Here is a 20931-nt window from a genome sequence, read left to right as displayed (position 1 = left end):
TCTCAGCATACAATCTTTGGCAAAGTGGATTTTGCCTCCGCAGTAGTGACAATTAATGCCTGAGTCACCACCAAGTTTTACTTCCTTCATTGGTTCTTCGGTCTGAGAAATATTCTTCGGTTCCTCCTTTGCTTTCTCGGCACTGTAGCTACCTTTCCAGTTTCGGTTCTTATTTGTTGGGAACCTTCTTTTGATGAACTTCTTGGGATTTGACACCATCAAAGCATACTCTTCACTTGTTAGATCATATTCAGAAAGATCCAAATCTTCTTCTTCTTCAGCAGCATTCTTTCCTTTGGAGATTAGGGCCAAGGAACCCATGCCAGAGACCACATTCGTTTCTGTCGTCATGGCACTCTCATGTGACTTTAATATTCCCACCAGTTTTGCTAGAGAATAAGTCTTGAATTGTTCATGTGCCTTCACAGTAGACACCACAGCCATCCATTCGGGTCTAAGGCCATTCATGAATGTCACCTTCTGTTCAATGGCTTTCCTTTCAATCCCATGTTTTATCATCTTACTAAGGAGATGATTGAAGCGATCGAAGGCTTGAATAAGCTTCTCTTCGGGCTGCTGCTTGTAGTCACCAAATTTTGAGAGCAACAATGTTTGGATTGAATGCTCAAGATCTTCATCCGTAGAATACAATTCCTTCAATCTGTCCCATATTTCTTTTGCCGTTGTGCATGAGCTTACTAACCGAAACGTGTCCGATTGTAAAGCAAACCTGATCATTCTTAAAGCTTTGATGTTGCACTGAAACTTTTCCTTCTCATCTTGGGGAATGTCTTTCACATCACTAACAAGTTGATTGTACTCCTTTTGAGTTTTAACAATTCTTGAAGTGTTTGAGTGAGCGAATGGACCTACAGTAATCGCCTCCCAGATCAAGTATCCATTGTCTTCTGAGCCAATCACGTAGTCTTCAAAGTGATGCGACCAGACCTCATAATCCCGAGTGTACAATATAGGAATCCTTGTCGTCGATCCTATGCTGTTGGAGATATTGATTGGGTTTTACTAAGAATCATCCATGGACATGACGATGTTTGTTCAAAAACTTGCTTAAGATCAGACTTGTAAATAACGTTAGGGTAAGATCGAATATTTAAAGAACTACGTCAACAGCAAATGACGGCTCTAACAATATCAATCAAAGCGGAAAACCCTAAGATCTTCTTCAACAGAAGAGATGTGTATGAATTACACTGTCTCCTGCTCTGATACCAATTGATGAGTTGAAAAACGCTTAGATCGATTAGATCTTCAACAGGCTAAACAATAAAAGTAAACAAACACAGTAAACACGATATAGAATCAAGTAATGCTTAATGATTCAAATGTAGTCACGCCTCAGCAGAGCTCGATGAAGAACTTCCACTGTAGAGGCGAGCTAGGGTTTGTAGTACAATGATCAGAATAATAAAAGCGCCACTAACAAAGGATGCATGCATGCACCTTAAATACTAAACCCTAATACAAAAAAAACACGGTTGGACAGGCCCAAACCGGATAACAAAACTGGGCTATAGACCGAGCCCAAGGACGCAACACTTCTAGACTCAACATTATATGTTTCCGGACTTCGGTCTGATGTCGGGGAAAGCCCGAGGAATGTCTGTATTCTTGATGTCTTCGTGATTCTTGCATATGTTTATTTATATGTCGGGCTTCGGTCCGATGTCGGGGAAAGCCTGAGGAATGTTTATATGTTTACGTTATGTGTTTATGTTATATGCTTGTTGATATGTTATTTGTATACCGGATTTCGGTCTGATGCCGAGCGAGCCCCGATGCCCGACTTCGGTCTGATGCCGGGCGGGCCCCGATGTAGCGGTCAAGGCCCAATGTATGTCATTATGTGATTATGTATATGGTATGTGGTAGTTGGGGAGACCCACTAAGCTTCGTGCTTAAAGTTTTCAGTTTTGGTTTCAGGTACTTCCGCAAGTAAGGGGAAGAGCTCGAGATGTTGCATCGCACACACCACAGTGTTTAGCCTGGGATGATTTACTATGATATTTGGATATATGATTTTAATACAGAGATTGAAATGATGTTTTGAAATACTTTCACTTATGTTTTTATGAGATGATTTGGATTGCTATGGTTTTTATTTATAACTTAAAACGAAATTTTTGGACCATATTTTTGGGAGGTTACACCAGTAGACTTTTATCCCGAGGTTAGATTAAGGGATTTGACTGGGTGTTATTTTGTACTGATAGCTCAGGGAGTCATCAGAGCAGCCGCTAGAGATTTCTTACCGTGAGATTCTGCATTCAGCTTTGCGAGGTGAGTTTTCCTCTTGTAGGAACGGGTCGAAGACACCAATGTCGGCTCGTATGTATGATTGTATGTTCCAGATTTCGATCTGATGACGGGCGGTGCCCGATGAATGATTATATGCTTTCCGGACTACGGTTCGATGTCGGGCGATGCCCGCGGAATGTTTGTATGCTTGATGTCTTCGTGATTCTTTCATGTGTCTGTGTTTATATGTTTTCCGAACTGAGGTTCGATGTCGGGCGATGCCCGATGAATGTTTGTAGGCTTCAGGATTTCGGTCCGATGTCGGGCGGGGCCCGAGGAATGTTTATATGTTTAAATTTATGTGATTATCCTATGTGTATTTGTTGATATGATATATGTATACCGAGCTTTTCTCGATGCCGGGCAGGGCCCGATGTCAGACACTGTCCGATGTCAGGCGGGGCCCGATGTCGGACATTGTCCGATGCCGAGCGGGGCCCACGATATGTTTATATGTGATTATGTGTATGGTGTGTAGTAGTTTGGGAAGACTCGCTAAGCTTCGTGCTTACAGTTTTCAGTTTTGGTTTCAAGTACTTCCGGTAGCAAAGGGAAGAGCTCGGGATGACTGCATTACACACACCATGATGTTTTAGCCTGGGATGTTTACTCTAATATATTTGACAAATGTTTTTATATGGGTTGTTTTGAGATACTATGACTTATGTTGTGATGAGATGGTTTTTGATAACTATGGTTTTATTTAATAATTAAAAATGAAATTTTTTGTCATGATTTTTGGGATGTTTCAACTTTATTTTGCGGGTTTTACAACTATTAAGTTTGATCATTGTTCGAACCTTATCCACTTACAAGCCTGTTAGCATCGATTTGGAAATTTTAGGAAATGAGGTTTTTGATATTTTTAGGAAATGAATCTATTGTATCAAACTAGAAGATTTGCTTACTAAACTGTAAATGTATTGTATTAAGTTGTTGTAAATATATTATATTGTGAATGAGTGTATGAATAAATATATAAACTATGAAAAATGATGATTTTGCCAATTTTTTACCAAAAAGAATGAGATTTTATTACATTTCGTCATTATAGTAAATTACATGAATGGTCCCTGTGGTTTGGGGTAATTTACATGTTTGGTCTCTAACTTATTTTTTAACTCGAAATGTCCTTACTGATTGTTTTTGTCGCACGCTTGGTCCCTATCAAACCTAAATATACTATTATACCCTTATTGACTTCTTTTTTGATTAATTTTATTATTTATGTTTTTATTTTAATTTATTGTTGCATATTTATAGTTAAACTACCACCATTTATGCCACCACCGTATTAAACCTACCCACCACCACTAAAATACCAAACAATCAACAATCACCACCTCATCCTCCTTCCCTGCCAAAACAACCGCCATCCACCACGAGCCACTGACAAACATGGTCAGATTCCTGAAAACAAATCCAAAATCAAGAACAAACTGAATGAATTAAAACATAATACAAACCGGATATCAAAATCAAAACCAAATTAAACCAAAATCAAGAACAATCATGAAACCTATTTCTAGAAAATCATGAAACTTATTTCCAAAAAATCATGGTGGTGGCTCCGATGAAATGACGGGAAGGGAGAAGTTGGAACCATAAGAAGGGAAAAAAGGAACCAGATCAGAGTTTACATCTTATGGTGATGGTGGAGAAACCAGATTGAGACCATATCAAAAATTGAATTTGGTGTTTGTAACACTCGGAATCCAGAAGGCCAATTAAGGAAAGAAAAACCTCAAACCAAGAAGGCAACTCGTCGAGTTCAAGGGTGAGAACTCGATGAGTGGGAATGTTGTCACACGGGTTGTGGAAGACCAACTGGACGAGTTAGAGGGGACCAACTCGACAAGTTGGACAGGGTTTAAGAAACCCTAGATCCGGGATTTTGCACCCTATCTAAACACTTTATGACTTAGGGCTTGGCCCCATTTCCAGCCTCCATTGTCCAAACCTTAGATCTCAAAACCCTAATGCTATTATGAGCCATTTTAAGTGTTCTTGTGTGTGCTTGAAGTTCTTGGAAAGAAGGAAAGCTTGAAGGAACAAGGAAGAGTTGCTAGATCCAGAAACCTCACTCCATTTTCGTCACTTACAGGTAATCAAGTCTCAAACTTGCCAAGTAGTTGAGTAGATCTCCTTCTTAGCACTTTTATGTAGTTTTTGGTCCAAATGATATGAATCTTGGGATTTTGATATCCCAAGTGAAGAACAATTCATATCTAGTGTCTAGAGGGGCTCTCATGGCATAAAGTTGCCAACTTTATGGCTATGGAAGTCCCATGCAGCCTTTAAGCCTCTATTTTGGCCTTTCTAGCTCCAAATGGCCATGCATGTGGATAAAGCTTGAAGCTTTATGTGATCTTCTTGTCCCTAGAGTCCAGGTCTATGGCCCCATGGTTCATCTTGTAGTTTTGGTGATGTTTGGATTAAGACCTTGGCCTTTTGGGTTAGGGTTTGAGCGTAATCCATTTAGGAAAGGTATTAATGGGTAAAGTTGGAAACTTTACCCTTCTAGTTGCAGTTCCAGTCTGGATTCAGAGTATAGAGTGTAGATCTAAAGGATAAGGGCTTAATGCATTAAGAAAGGCTAACAGACTGAAGAACTCGATGAGTTCATAGAGGAACTCGAAGAGTTGGGTCAAGGAATCCCGATTCTGTTAAAAGGGAGAAGTCGACGAGTTCATGGAAGAACTCGACGAGTTCATGGAAGAACTCGACGAGTTGGATCGCGATTTCACAGTTCTGTGATTCATGGGAACTCGGCAACTTGAAGGGTAAACTCGACGAGTTGAGTCAACTGGGAGCATTGACTTTGAATTTGACTTGGATGTTGGCCTTGACCTTGACTTTGACTTTGACCAAGGTTGGCCCTGGAGGGTTACGAAGTATGAAATGGGTTCAAAAGGGTGAGTAGAGTCCATATTTTGGACAAGTGTAGGTGAGGGGTAGAATGGTATTTTACCCCAGTGAGGGCTTATGGCTAAGTTATGAGAATCCTGAACTTAATTAGTTTATATGATGACTAGCAGCTCGGGGAGCCAAAGGATCAGCAGTTCGGGGAGTTGTCAGCTAGCAGCCAAAGGATTATCCGTGAGATTCAGCATCGAGGTGAGTTTTCCCTTTATGTGAACAGGTCTAGGGCACCAATGTCGGCCCGTATATGTATGCATGTATGATTGTATATTCCGGACTAGTGTCCGATGTCGGGCGGTGCCCGATGAATGTTGGTATGCTTGATGTCTTCGTGATTCCTGCATGTGTCTGTATTGTATGTTTCCGAATTACAGTCCGATGTCGGGCGGGGCCCGAGGAATGTTTATATGTAAGTTTCCAGACTACGGTTCGATGTCGGGCAGTGCCCGAGGAAGGTATGAATGTTTAGTTATACTTGTTGTCTTTGTGATACTCGCATGTGCCTGGTAGGGAGGTGAGTGTGGGCGGGGTCCTGTATCTCATCGCTAGTCAAGTGTGGACGGGGTTCCATATCTCATCATTAGCAGAGTAGGGGCGGGGCCCATGACAGGCGAGGCCTTAGGACTGTAGTATATAGTATTGTGTATGATTCTTTATGTGCTAGTATGATTATATGATATTGTTTGTATGTGTATAACGGGCGAGGCGCAGAGATAGGCGGGGCCTGGAAGAAACAGATTTGTATACCGAGCGGGGCTCGATGCCAGGCGGGGCCTGATGTCGAACACAGTCCGATGCCGGGCGGGGGCCGATGTAGGGGCGGGGGCCCAGTGTATGTGATTATGTATATGGTATGTGGTAGGTTGGGGAACTCACTAAGCTTCATGCTTACGGTTTTCAGTTTTGGTTTCAGGTACTTCCAGTTGCAAAGAGAAGAGCTCGGGTGACTGCATTGTACACACCATGATGTTTTAGTCTTGGATGTTTACTCTGATGTTTGATTTGGAAACTCTAATAATAATGTTTTTGAAATACTTTGACTTATGTTTTGATGGTATGATTTGATAACTATGGTTTTATTTAATGGTTTAAAACGAAATTTTTGGTCATGATTTTATGGATGTTACATTGTTGGCCGACGATTTTGTACGCCCCTTGTTGCGTTCGACATATTCCCATCGGATAAAACCTTTGAACCAACCTCGTCGGTGTTTAAAAATGGAAACGATGGATTCTGTAAAAACTTGCAACTTGGAAATGAAATCGGGCATCACCATCGTTTATAAATCGGTAGTTGTGACACAATTAGGCCTGATTTCTCCATCCGAACTTGCTAGGAAAAAGCCCTAATAAAGAGCACAAATTTGGTTTCTACCACTTTCATGGTGAGGATTGCATGAAATGGTTGTAGGAGGTTCTCGTTGGCAACTTGGCATCAATGTGGGTTATACACATCTGATAACTTTCAAGACATTAATATTATATTGGAGGAGGAGGTAGTGATCGGAAGGGTATTTTGAAAGAAGGATAATGTCGATTTTGAAATTATTTAGAAGAAAGGTTGAAGATGAAGTTGAGCAGTGGGACCCATTTTATTATTAATATTTTTTAATAAATAAGTAAACAAAAACCAAAAAAAACAACAAGTGAGGGTAATATAGTCATTTTACTTCTGAGATGGACCAAATACGCAATAAAAACACACTATAGGGTTATGTATGATTAAGTATCATGTTCAAAATTCGATAATAAATTGACACGATTTAGAATTTATTTGTCATGTTTTTTATGTTTGTCATGTTTATCGTGTTATGTATGATTAACTATCAATTAAATAAATTAATTGTTATTTTATGTTATCTTTGACGTGTCATGTCGTGTTTTAATTTGTTTGTTGTTAGTTAAAAAAACACGATATCATGTCGTGTCGTGTTCGTGTTCGTGTTACATAAAATTTTGTCGTGTCGTGTTCTATCAGACAAAAACACGACACAAATGTCCGATTTATCACCCTTACTAAATAATGAGTGAAGTTGTAGAAGCCGGTGAATTTTTGACGCTTTGAATAAGTTTTATCTTAATAGAAACTATCAAAATAATTATATGTGTTGTATTAATCATATTAATCTATTTTGTTATGATTTTAATGATATTTACCAATTTTGTTGTGAAATTGGTCATATTTAATTTTTTAAAATTTAACGAATTTACAATTTATAGTCTCTGACTAATCGACAACTAATCCCTAATCGTCTAACCGCTTTTACAACTTTATTAATAGAGTTTCTAACATTTTATATAACAAATGTTTATTCTTTTCTCTTATAAATCGTAAAAAGTAAATTTGATTAATAGAGATATGTCTACATTAATTATTGGGTAAATTATACAAAATGATCCTTAAGGTTTAGGGTAAATTCTATAAATGGTCCTTAAGGTTTAGGGTGATTTACGTGTTTAGTTCCTAACTTATTTATTTAATTTGAACGGTCCCTGTAAGTTGAATTTGTTTTGGGGTTGGTCCTTAACAGACTTTAAATGACCATCATGTCCGTATAATTATTTTTACCTTTTTTTTTTATAAAAAGGTAAATAGAAAGAAATCTATTCTAATAAAGAAAAATATAAATGATCATCATGTCCGTATAATTATTTTTTATCCTTTTTTTATGAAAAGGTAAATAGAAAGAAATCTATTCTAATAAAGAAAAATATTTTTGATGCCACACTTTTATTGATTTGACCATATATCATTTTGTGGTTATTTTTAATTAAATTTTTTCCACATGACATTTTGTGGTTGTTTCATTTTTATTAAATTTCACATAATATTTAATTAAATGTATTATTTGCAATAAGTATAATAATAAATGCATTTCAATTTCATTAATTGACTTTTCTTTTAACTTCAAAATTTATAAATTAAAGCTCATTAGTTTTCTTTGTTTGTTTATCTAAATTATTTGTTTAAATTTAAAAGAGAAAAAAACACTTTAATTTTAATAATTCAATATTTTTCTAATTTTTCTTATAAATTCAAATAATTTCATATTTATTTATGTTTTAAATGAACCATGGACCTTAAATCTAAGAATCTTCTTCTATCCTAATAAAACGGTACAAAATTGTCACGTGGCAATTGCTCAGCCTCCCCAATGTGTCTTTTCCCGCTAAATTGTCTAACTGCGATTCCAAAATTACCCTTCAAGAAGATACTATATTCCTTTTATTCGGTGCATGAAATCCGGTATTTTCAAAATTCGTATCTTGATTTTGTTCCTGATTTCCTGCAATTAAAATTTCAAACACTGGTCGCAAGAAATCAGCACACTAATAGAGAAATTAGGATTCAATCTCCAAATTTGAATCGTTCTTCTGTCGACTTCGTATATAACTAGAACGCACATTCATATGTTTTCGATATTTTCTTGATTTTAAAAGTATGTATTAGTTTGATCAATTCTAGGGGTTTTCATTTCTATCATATTTTTCCACAGCGATAATAGTTTGTTGGAAATGAGAATTCAGTTGAGAAAAGTGAAGAGAAGGTACAAAAATAGAGAAATTTGGGATTTCGAGCATGAACTTGCCAGTGGTAATCAGAAATTGATGCTGGGATAGATGATGTGAGAAATTGTGAGTGCAAGTTGTGCTTTTCTGTATTTTGCATTTTTCCCTGATATCAATATGTGGTAACCACAAAAAGTTTATTTCTTAAACGGTCGAAATTGTAATGCTTTAATCATGAAATAATATACTTAAGTGACTAAATTGATAAAATGTTGAAACTAATTAATTAACTCATTTCTCACCACCAAATATTATGTATAAATTTCATTCCGATATCTAGAATCAGAGAAAGCAACAGGTTACAGTTTCATTTTTATTTCACATTTTCACCCCCATTTTACTTCACATTTTTCATTTTTATTCCATAAATTGCAAGTCCAAATTAGGTTAGTATTTTCATTTCTGTCACCAATTCACAGTCTACAAGTAGAAATCATTTCTACCTTTTTAACTTCATCATTCCTAACCTTTTTAGTTCATAATTTATCATAATTGGTATCTCATTGCAGCATCAGAAAGTTAAACCACTTTTGATTAATTATTTTATATTTTATATTTAGCCCTTTTTTCATATCTCAAAGTGTGAGGACATCTTCTTTAATCTATTTTAAACAACATTTATCAAGACACCTCTGAGTTAAATTAAAAAAACAACAATATACTTTTAACTTATTTTTTATAATATCATTCCATTTAAAATTTTCCTGTTACAACATTATACTTTGTAAAAAAAATATACCCAATTTAGCAATGTCCACTAAAGTTGTGATTTTATTTTTCTGAATATAGCTACAATTTTATTATTATAATCTTATTTCGTTTTAATGATTTTATTATGTTCAATTTTTTGTAGGGATTTTATTCTTCTCACTCATATGATTTACAACAACATGCATAAGAATTCCATGCAATCTATGGTCCCATATATTGGTTTGAAGGTCATCGAAATTGCTAATTCTCAGTAGAATTGTCATATAATGTGAGATATAATATTCAAAGCGTGGTTTTCCTAATTTTGTTCTTTGCTTTCCTTGAAGAAGAGTGGCAAACTCAAAGAATTATAATTTCAAGTAACGACCGTTTACCATTTGTATACTAATTGTTTTGGAATTGTGATTCTTTCTATACATGTATATTGCACAAGGGATTAACTAACTTGAAATTTTGAATCAGAAATATTATATATATATATATATATATATATATATATATATATATATATATATTCTGTTTTGATGTTCTTTGAAATACAAAATGTTTTAAAAAAGTAATCAACGAAAGCAAACTATTTGATGTCTGCCGAACAAAACTAATCGATAAAAGAATCCATTCGCCGAAAAGAAACTATTCACTTTCCTGTTATTAGGGTTCACTATTTCGATAAAACCGAATTATCCAATTGGACAATTCAGATTAAACTATTTGGTTCGGATAATCGGATTTTAGCAAAAATCCAATTATTATTTTTGATTTCGGTTGGTTTTGGTTTATAAAAGAAAAACCGAATAGTCCATAAAAACCAAATATCAATTTATCATTTTCTTATATATATATATATATTTGTTTTTAATATACTTCTTTTAAATATTTATTAAATGTAAGTTAATTTTTAAATAGATTCGAAGTATTACCCAATAAAAACCATGGTTCTAAAAAGCGTGTCATGGCGCAAGGCGTGGTGTAGCCATTACGAAAACGTCCAATGCGGGTTTGTTAAGTGTGACGCCCAAATAACATGTTAAGGCGTGCCTTATCGCGTTATGGAGCGAGTTTTTCACAAGGCGCGGGTTATTTCGATTTTTTTTTGTTTTTTTTTTTCGTCGAGCCTAAAATAATTGAGTTTTTGTTAACTTTTTTATATTAAATATTAATATAACATTTCTAAAAACTACATATATTTGATAAAATTTGACAATTATACGATTTATCTCTTTTAATTTTAATGTACATAAAATAGTCACGCCTTGAAAAACGTCATGGCTCGCCAAGGCTTGTCATGGCTTAACTTTGATTTTGCCGCCAAGTCACGCCTTACGTTATTTAGAACCTTGATAAAAACCCTAAATATGTACTTCTCGATATTTTTATCTATAGAATATTAAATGATAACATAATTTTCTTAAAGGTTATTCATAAATTTTAATTCATAACTAAACAATTTACTTTTGTTTAGAGTTGTCTATCATTCAAGTTATATAATTTTTAAATGTTCTATCTCTTGAAAGTGGAATTGTAAAAACCGATCCAACCAAATTGTAATTTGGTTGGTTCATATCAAATTTGAATTTAGTTTGGACGGGTCGGATCCATTTTCGAAAACCGAAATCCATTTGGATTCACTTGATTGCATCGGATCGAAATGATCTATCCAAACGAACACTCATACATGTTACTAACAAAACATATAACTTTACAAATAAATTTTTGTTTCCAAATCTATAATTATTATATTCTATATATATATTAAATCTAAAGGAAGTTAGCAATAGTAACTTTTATGTATTTAGGTTTTTGTCACAAATGTTTAGTGAATTTGACACTTTTAGTCCTTCAAGTGAAAACTTTTACAATTTTATGTTTTGATTAAGTTTTTGTACTTTTAGGGTTTTGCCACAAATCTTTAGTAACTTTGACACTTTTCGTCCTTGCAGTGAAAAGTTTTATATTTTGGTGTTTTTGCCACAAATCTTTAATGAATTTGACACTTTTCGTCCTTATAGTCAAAACTTTTACATTTTGACATAAAAAACACAAAAAAACCTCCTTTAGAATTTTGCCACCATATTTTCTCAACTTTGGCAACTTTCACATTATTGCCACAACATTTTTGGATTTTCTTCACCAGTGTCCCTTCTTTTGGTTGTCGTACACTTTGGACATCTAATTTTAGGGATTGTCGACTTTCTCTCCTATTTGAAGAACTTGAGGGCATAGGATTCAATCCAGCCACAGGTTCTTCCTATGGCTACCTTGTTGCGAACGAAAGACCGGATCTCAGAAGCACAAGGAAGCAGAAGAAAGAAGGCCCGCCAGAAAGAGGGGAGACCCCGGAACGTTGCCTCTGGTTTTTAGTCTTGTGCAGCCCTTATTTGTCTTCCGTCCAGTCCCTGGACAGCCGGAGGGAGCTTGCTTATAGAAAGAAGATAGGCCGATCAAACAAAAAGAACGCGCAAAGGTCTCTCCGCTCCTAGTCACTAAGTAGTGCTACTACGAGGCCTCTTAGCCCGCAGCTGACTATTTATTGAAATGAAAGATCGAAGACTGGAAGAAATGAGATTCGAACCCATGCATGATGCAATCTTCTTGTATGTCGATTTAGCAAACCAATGTCTTCGTATCTTAATGCACGTATTTAATTGCGGTGATTTGCACTTTCAGCACGTATTTTTTAAAGTTTGCCGATTTTCCCCATATTACCCCAAAAACGGCGTAGCCGCGAGTTCTTTGCTAGTATATATTAAAGTTGTGAAGAAAAGTAACAGTAAACTTGTCCATTTTTTGTCGATTAATAATTATACTTTTCAAAATTTCAATATTTTTTTTGCTTTGTCACCCGTGGATTCCAAATCCACGGTTCTAACCTAGTAATATAATAAAGAATAAAGAATAAAAATCTAATCCTAATCCTTCAATCTCCTGGCTATACACAGGCTTCGATACCTGCATTTCCAATGTCCATCACCGCCTCTCACCTGCTTCTTCCTCTTACGGTTCCAGATTCCGGTGACTCAATCTTTCACTTCCGGCAACCGCCTCCTTTTGACCTTAACTTTATCTCTCATTTCCTCTCCCAATCGTTCATATCCGCTCTTTATGTTCAATAACCCGATCTGAAACTTAACGCCGGTGAGAACTCAACAGGCGTGAAGGGTACCAATGGAAAAACCACGCTCCTCCAGCCACTGTCTTGTCCTCTCTCACTGAACCCTGTTATGGATAACACATTGAATCACCAACAGATTCGATTTTAAACATCTTTCCCTAAATTGATTGGATTTTGATTTTGTTTGCCTAAACTACCAGATCAACAGGCGGTGGAGTTTTCCGGCAATACTTTCTATTGATTTTGCAGGTTTCAGTGAAGATGACCATGTGGCATTGGGTGCAATGGCGGAGGTTGCAGTGGCGATGAGTGGAAGAGGATCACAAAGATTGGGAAGGTCTGAGGACATAAAAAGGTTTTTATCAGAGAAGAAGAGAAAAGAAGCAGGTGGTGGTTTCATAGGAGAAGAAGGTGGAATGAGGTAAAGGGGGTGGGGCCTGTATTGGTTATTATTATTATTAATCAACAAGGTTAAATTAATCAAAAAAAATAAATCAATAAGGGTATAAATGTTATTTTAGGTAAATATAAGGATCAATCGTGTAGATTACCCCGAATCGTGTAATTTAGCCTTTGTTATTTGAAAAGAGACTCTATAAAGTTGTTATCGAACTCAGTGTAAAGTGTAAACTCGAACTCAAATGATTCTTTCTAAATAGAAACACAAACACCCCTACGCCACCATCTGCACCACCCCCATCCCTTCTTTCTCTCTATTGCCGGCTTGTTGCAGAAAATGGATGGCGTGATCGATATGCAAACAATTCCCCTGAGAACCGCCATAGCCATAGGCGGCACGGCCGTCGCACTTGTGGTTGCTCTTTACTTCTGGTTTCTCAGAAGCTATACCTCTCCCTCTCATCACAGCAACCATCTCCCTCCTGTTCCAGGTACTCCGATTCTCTGATATTTGGATTTATGTGGATGTATGTCAGTATGTATGTATGTTCTACTCCGTTCTAACTAACAATTTTTTGAAATTCGTATTATACAAATGCGAAATTGATATGAATTTTGTTGGTTCTTTAGTTGATTTGATCTTAATACCTATCTGTCTGATTGATGATGATGATGAATTTGTAAGTTTGATGACGAGTGAAATTGGAATTGGAATGTTTCAGAGGTGCCTGGGGTACCAGTGTTGGGGAATTTACTGCAGTTGAAGGAGAAGAAACCATACATGACTTTTACAAAATGGGCAGAGATGTATGGGCCTATTTACTCCATAAGAACTGGAGCCACTTCCATGGTGGTGGTTAGTTCCAATGAAATCGCCAAGGAGGTGCTCTTCCCCTTCTCTCTAATGTTTTAATAATTAAACAATTATTAGCATGAATTAGACTGTGAGAGCCAGGTTTAATTAATAATCAAATGTTTAAAATATATAAAATAAGATTAAGATAATAGATTATTGGTAAGATTATGTAATATTTATTAATTACTAAATAGATAATTTTATATTCATAGTTTATTCCTTGTTTTTTTAAAATGCTTTTTCGGTTTAAGAACAAATGTACTATTTGTCTTTTATTGGATTTTATGTCGTATTACGTGTTTTACTTGTTAAAGGATCTATTTGTAAATTTATTTATTTATACATTAATAATTATTAATTTAAATGTTACCACAAATGTTTTTTTTTTTTTTTCTGGAATGAAGTTGTATACCACCGTTTAATTTTTTTGAAGCAGTTGACCAAAACGTCTTTTATTAATACAATATTGAGAAAAGGATTCTCAATCACGGTTAATTTTGCTTGCTGTTATTTCTGGAAGAGTAAATTGGTAGATTTTGTAAAACACTAGTCCCAATAAGAAATAATATATTTTTTTATTACTTCAACCAGATAATGTTGTATTTGCCGACTTCCCACTGCCTTTTTGCATGTATAAAATATTGTTAACATTTCGAAATAATGGACAATTGTTTTATATAACCATTACATCATTACAAATTTAGTAAAAAATACTTTATTTAATTTATCCTTGTTGCGTGTTACTTAATACTACTATATTTCAAACGTGTATAACATTTTACCAATTTAACCATGCATAAAACATTACTACAAAATGTAGTAAAAACTACTTTATCATAAATTAAATTAATGTAACATACTTTACCCTAATGTGAAATCTATATCTATTGCATTTAATTTAATGATTTGATAACATATGACTAATAAATGCACAATATTTGCTATAGGTAGTTGTTACAAGATTTCCATCAATCTCAACTAGAAAGCTATCATATGCATTAAAAGTCCTGACCGAAGATAAATCCATGGTTGCTATGAGTGATTACAATGACTATCACAAAACCGTAAAACGTCATATACTCACTGCTGTCTTGGGACCAAATGCCCAGGTTCGTCACATTAATTTTTGCAGTATCAACAATCACAGTGTCAGAGTTTCAATTCCAATGTGAATTTGACTTCTTCAGCACACACAACTATCTACCTGATTTACTTCTCACATGATGACTTTGGGAAATGACAGTGTGGGCCAGCTCAAGAGTTGCTGGAAAATAACCCTTTTGGCCTATATTGCAATATTAAGTAATTATTATTTTTTATTTTTTTAATTTTCAGAAGAAATATCGTGCTCATAGAGACACCATGATGGAGAATGTTTCAAATGAACTACACGCGTTTTTCGAAAAAAATCCTAATCAAGAAGTGAACCTCAGGAAAATATTCCAATCTGAACTTTTTGGACTAGCAATGAAACAAGTGAGTTATCTTAATGCTACAATTTTTTTGTCAATGGGACAAAAGTAAAAAAGTTGAGACATGTCTCGTCTGGAAAAAAGACAAAAATACCCTTCTCATCCTCATTATTGAATGTAACCCTAAAAAACTTTGTCCATTAGTTATGCCATGTCATGTCATGTGTAACAAACACAGTCTGAATAATAATTCAAGAAAACATAAAATATTTCATGATACTTTTACAGGCATTGGGAAAGGATGTTGAAAGCATATACGTGAAGGATCTAGAAACCACCATGAAAAGAGAGGAAATCTTTGAGGTATTAGTGGTTGACCCAATGATGGGTGCCATTGAAGTTGACTGGAGAGATTTCTTTCCATATCTCAAGTGGGTCCCAAATAAAAGCTTTGAAAACATAATCCATCGAATGTATACCCGAAGAGAAGCTGTAATGAAAGCCCTTATTCAAGAACATAAAAAACGTATCGCATCAGGCGAGGTAATTTTGTGTTTTTATTTCCATAGATTATATAATTCTTGCTAATAATAACAATTGTTAATTAATTAAATAACAGAACTTGAACAGCTACATTGATTACTTGCTATCAGAAGCACAAACATTAACAGATAAACAGCTTCTTATGTCTTTATGGGAGCCAATTATCGAATCATCAGACACTACCATGGTCACCACAGAATGGGCAATGTATGAACTGGCAAAGAATCCACACATGCAGGTTGGTTTGTTTTTTTTTCTTTAAAATCACATGAATTAATGAACTAAATAATTTCAAATTGATTTTTTTTTTTGTTAATTCATTTTAGGATCGTCTGTATGAGGAAATCCAAAGTGTTTGTGGATCAAAGAAGATCACAGAGGAGAATTTATCTCAGCTTCCATACTTATATGCTGTTTTTCAAGAGACCTTGAGAAAACATTGTCCTGTTCCAATAATGCCCCTGAGATACGTTCACGAGAATACAGTTCTAGGAGGCTACCATGTCCCAGCTGGAACCGAGGTTTTTCTCCTTTTTTTTTAAAATAATAAATAAAAAACATAGGTTAATGTATTTAGACGCTAACCGTTTATTTATATATAGAAGGGTAAAATGGTCATTTACTCAAATTCTAGTAACAGATTATGAATTATTTTGTTGTGTAGGTGGCGATAAATATATATGGATGTAACATGGATAAGAAGGTATGGGAGAATCCTGAAGAGTGGAATCCTGAGAGGTTTTTGAATGAAAAAGAGAGTATGGATTTGTATAAAACAATGGCATTTGGGGGAGGAAAAAGAGTGTGTGCAGGTTCTCTTCAAGCCATGGTGATTTCTTGCATTGGAATTGGAAGATTGGTGCAGGATTTTGAGTGGAAACTGAAAGATGAAGCTGAAGAAGATGTGAATACACTTGGGCTTACAACACAAAAGCTTCATCCACTTCTTGCACTCATAAACCCTAGAAAATGAAAAGTTTGTTTTCTTTTGTTTTGTTTTGTTTTGTTAGTTACAAAGAAATCAATGTTTTTGCAATATTTATATGGATTAATAGGTAAGTATGAAAACTTTTGTTGATGTGAAGCTTTAGAGTGCAAATGTTGGTATAATATAAGTAAAGTACAATTACCAAATGTATGGGAGACAAATCAAATTGTTATAAAAAAAAAGGCCTTTATTATGAAAAATATCATAATGAGATATATATATATATATAAAATTACATTTGTTCCAAGATTAAGGAGCCATAAGCTTAAACTTTGAATTTAGATATTTCAAATATAATGTTATAATAAGAAAGAAGTTGAAGGTATCCTGCTATAATTGAGTTAATTTTTCAAGGTTTAATGTCCTAATAGTTTTTTTCAAGTAAAATGTTATAATAGAAAGAAATGAAAGAAGGATGCTACACAAAAACAAATGAAAGTACATTGCTATTTCTTTCACTTTGCCCATAGATATTTGCCAATATGAGAAACCCAAGGGTTTGTGTTTTGTAACAAGAGATAGGAATTAGTAATGCAACCAAGGATACTTGATTAGAAAATGTTCCCATTGAGAATGTCCATGAAGATAGCATTATTAATCATTATTTTTAACGCCACGTTTAATATTAGGTTAAAATAGAAATTGTAACGCACTTCCAATGAATTGTTTATTATACCATTCTATTTTATCTCTTCCTATTGCATACTTTGAAAGACTTACCCAAATATAATAATGTCATCCAAATAAAAAATATTTCTCATTGCTATATTGAGCAGATCTATCAGTATAATGTTTAATAATGAAAAATTTTGAAAGTACAATGCTATAATTAGATATATTTTAAAAATACAATGCTTAAAAAAAACCTGAAACTACAATGATATAATAGCAAGAAAGAAAAGAACATCATAAAAACAATAAATGAAAGCACTTTGTTATTTCTTGTGTTTATCCAAACAATAAATGGAAGCATTTTGGTATTTCTTGTGTTTATCCCAATTATATCCGTCAAATATAAGAAACCCAACTTAAGTTGCTTAATGGAGCTTTTAGTTGAATTGTTAATTTAGGGGTTGTTTGATTGCCTTCTGACCCAATCCAGTCGGATGTTTTTGTTGACACGGTCTGAGTGTGTGTTTGATGCCATGGGGAAGATAAACAAATCTCTCAGAACAACTTTGTCTTGCGTTGGAGTGCACTTTTAAAGTGTATGATTTGTCAAAATGTGAATCATGGTCCAAGAAAGAACTTCATCTTTACATTGATATTTTTGGTCTGATATTGGGATTGAATTTAAAAATATAATAATTAAGACAATTTCTTGGCATTGATGTTTACTTTTGCTAAATCGAAGAAAGGCCGGTTGTTGTTTTGTTTTATAATTTTTCTTTTTTCTTCTAAAATAAGAGAAAATGTTCACAATAAAAAACAACAAAATATTTTCTCAAAGTCAATAATTTGGTTGCTTTCCTTCTAAACAAAAGTTGACAGGTGTTAATATGGGTGATAGTTGTCCCGCGCGAATACGTGGTCAAACAACCAGGTTCTTTACTTAACAGCGTTGCCCAAAATGTCGACCTTAAAATCTTCCGATCACACCATCTCATTGTCATCGATCGATCTTCTCCGATTTCAGTCTCAAAAACACAAATGGAGATTCAGCAATCAATCACTAACCAAACTCAGGTCTCAATCAAACTCGCAAGTCATCTCCTTTCCAAGATATCCGTCAACTCAAACACTGTATTTTCTCCCCTTTCCATCCATGTCCTCCTCAGCCTAGTCGCCGCCGGTTCCAATGGTGAAACACTCGATCAGTTTCTCACTTTTCTCAAAACAAACTCCATCGACGACCTCAACTCCCTTTCTTCGCATATCGTGTCCTCCATCTTCGCCGACGGTAGCCCAAGTGGTGGCCCTCGTTTATCCCTCGCAAACGGTGTTTGGGTTGAGCAAACCCTTTCTCTTAAACCTTCTTTCAAACAGGTGGTGGACACTGTTTACAACGCCGCTTCTAATCAAGTCGATTTCCAGACCAAGGTCAGTTTTTTGTTTCTTTTCTAAGAATTCAAGATCGGAAGTGGAGGATATTAGTTATAGATTAACAAAAAAAAAAGTTTAACATATGTGATGATCGAATTGAAGGCTATTGAGGTTGTCGATGAAGTGAATCTGTGGGCGGAAAAGCAGACCGGTGGCCTGATCAAAAAGCTCCTTCCTTCAGACGCCGTTGACAACACCACGAAGCTCGTCTTAGCAAACGCAGTCTATTTCAAGGGAGCTTGGAAGGCGAAGTTCGATCCATCAGAAACAAAAGACCACGACTTCCATCTCATCGATGGGAGCAAAGTTGAAGTACCCTTCATGACCACCATGAAAAAGCAATTTGTAGGTTCCTTCGATGGTTTCAAAGTCTGTAGTCTTCCGTATTTACAGGGAGAAGATAAACGCCGTTTCTCAATGTACTTGCTACTCCCAGATGAAAAGGATGGGATCCCATCTTTGTTACAGAAAATGGGTTCTGAATCTGACTTCTTGGATCGTCATATTCCACGCCGAAAAGTAATCGGACAGTTTTTAATCCCGAAATTCAAGATCTCTTATGGGTTTGAAGCATCTGAGATGTTGAAGGAACTAGGTCTGGTATTGCCATTCACCGGTGGAGGGATGACTGGAATGGTGGAAGCCTCATCCTCCATGGGTAGAAACTTGTGTGTTTCAAGTATTCATCATAAAGCGTTTGTGGAGGTGAATGAAGAAGGTACGGAAGCTGCAGCAGCGACTGTAGGTGGTGTGATGCTCATGTCGCTGATAACTTATGAGAAGGTGGACTTTGTGGCTGATCATCCGTTCTTGTTTGTGATTAGAGAAGATGAAAGTGGAGTTGTGTTGTTTATTGGACAGGTGGTTGACCCTCGTGATGCTTGATGCCGTTGTCAAAATCAGAACCGATATGATATGGTTGAACTTTATTTTATGTTTTATTTTTGTATTCTTGTTATATTTTGTAAACAGTCGATGGTTCTTAAATATGATGTTTTGTTAATGGAGATGGTACATTAGATCGAAGCTGTACCTTTGTAAATTAATAGGGATGTGAACACGGGCAAACGGGACGGTCCCGCCCCTGCCCTCGCCCCGAATCCCCCTTATTACCCCGCCGCCGCCCCCGTTCCTTCGCCCATTTTGGGCTGGTTTTTTTGTGCAAAAAGAAGTTGTTTGGACTAAAAGAAGTTATTTTTTATGTAACAAATATTTATTTATAACAAAATTTTACATGTTAAAAATAAAAAACAAAAAAAAATTATGACATCTTAAAAACATTATACTAACAACTTAAAAACATGTTTTTTTTTTAATTTTAGAAGCTCAAAATCATGTTCTTGTTTATTATATTATATAATTAATATATGTATAATTTATGTGCGTGCGCGCCCCGAGGGGATGAGGTTTTGGAAGCTCAAAATCAATGGTTTTTTTCCACTTTTTTAATATTTATTAAATTATATATACCTATTAAAAATTATAAACAATATATCAAAACTCACGAGGAAATCTGAGGTTGAGGGACGAAATGAGGCTATGGAGGCTGATTAGGGTTTGGTTCAAAAGACTTAAGGACGTTTATATAGGTTTCAATCCTGGATATTAGGGTTTTGTCCATTTGCCATGTACGCCCCACGTACATGGTTCACCTTCGCGATCATTCCACCTCGGTACACTAAGCGTACCCATAAGTACGCCCAACGTACGACAGGGAATAATATTGCAAAGAAAATCATTTTAAGGGCATAAAGGGTAATTACCTGGATTGGAGTGTTACACTCACAAGGAAATCTGAGGTTAAGGGGCGAAATGAGACCAATATGGGTACGCTTAGGTCTCAAGCCCGAATATTAGGGTTTTGGTCTTCAGTCACGTACGTCTCGCGTACCTCTTGGTACGCCTAACGTACGTGATGAACCTCCGCGATCAACCATCCTTAGTACGTGTAACGCCCGTGTTTCTAGACTAGGCATTAATATTGACATAATGGTCTAGGTTAACCTTTGTGACTCATTTTGAAGAAATGAAAAAGGAATTATGTGAATTCTATGTGTTT

At 35.4% G+C, this 20931-nt stretch overlaps 2 protein-coding genes across 2 annotated transcripts; both read left to right on the top strand.

Annotated features, from left to right (window-relative positions):
* Positions 1-12440: 12440 nt before the first annotated feature.
* On the top strand, positions 12441-16925 carry LOC145119593 (ent-kaurene oxidase-like). Its single transcript, XM_079055270.1, has 8 exons — positions 12441-13521; positions 13753-13913; positions 14834-14995; positions 15222-15362; positions 15587-15841; positions 15918-16079; positions 16168-16362; positions 16506-16925. Exons 1-8 carry the CDS (start codon positions 13368-13370, stop codon positions 16812-16814), a joined length of 1539 nt encoding a protein of 512 aa, XP_078911396.1. The 5' UTR covers positions 12441-13367; the 3' UTR covers positions 16815-16925.
* Positions 16926-18357: 1432 nt separating this feature from the next.
* LOC145120073 (serpin-ZX-like) lies at positions 18358-19875 on the top strand. Its single transcript, XM_079055858.1, has 2 exons — positions 18358-18869; positions 18975-19875. The coding sequence occupies exons 1-2, from the start codon at positions 18480-18482 to the stop codon at positions 19755-19757; spliced, it is 1173 nt and encodes a 390-aa protein (XP_078911984.1). The 5' UTR covers positions 18358-18479; the 3' UTR covers positions 19758-19875.
* Positions 19876-20931: the final 1056 nt, after the last annotated feature.

Source organism: Lactuca virosa, chromosome 6 (assembly GCF_052849685.1).
Source record: "Lactuca virosa cultivar CGN04683 chromosome 6, Lactuca_virosa_CGN04683_v6, whole genome shotgun sequence".
NCBI classification, from domain to species: Eukaryota; Viridiplantae; Streptophyta; class Magnoliopsida; order Asterales; family Asteraceae; genus Lactuca; species Lactuca virosa.
This window is presented reverse-complemented; position numbering and strand designations above follow the sequence as displayed.

Bases quoted from the DNA above. Each gene is read 5' to 3' on its own strand.
- LOC145119593 (XM_079055270.1), top strand. From the start codon at position 13,368: ATGGATGGCGTGATCGATATGCAAACAATTCCCCTGAGAACCGCCATA. The intron at 15,363-15,586 runs GTGAGTTATCTT...ATACTTTTACAG, and splicing joins TTGGACTAGCAATGAAACAA to GCATTGGGAAAGGATGTTGA. The intron at 16,080-16,167 runs GTTGGTTTGTTT...AATTCATTTTAG, and splicing joins CAAAGAATCCACACATGCAG to GATCGTCTGTATGAGGAAAT.
- LOC145120073 (XM_079055858.1), top strand. From the start codon at position 18,480: ATGGAGATTCAGCAATCAATCACTAACCAAACTCAGGTCTCAATCAAA. The intron at 18,870-18,974 runs GTCAGTTTTTTG...ATCGAATTGAAG, and splicing joins AAGTCGATTTCCAGACCAAG to GCTATTGAGGTTGTCGATGA.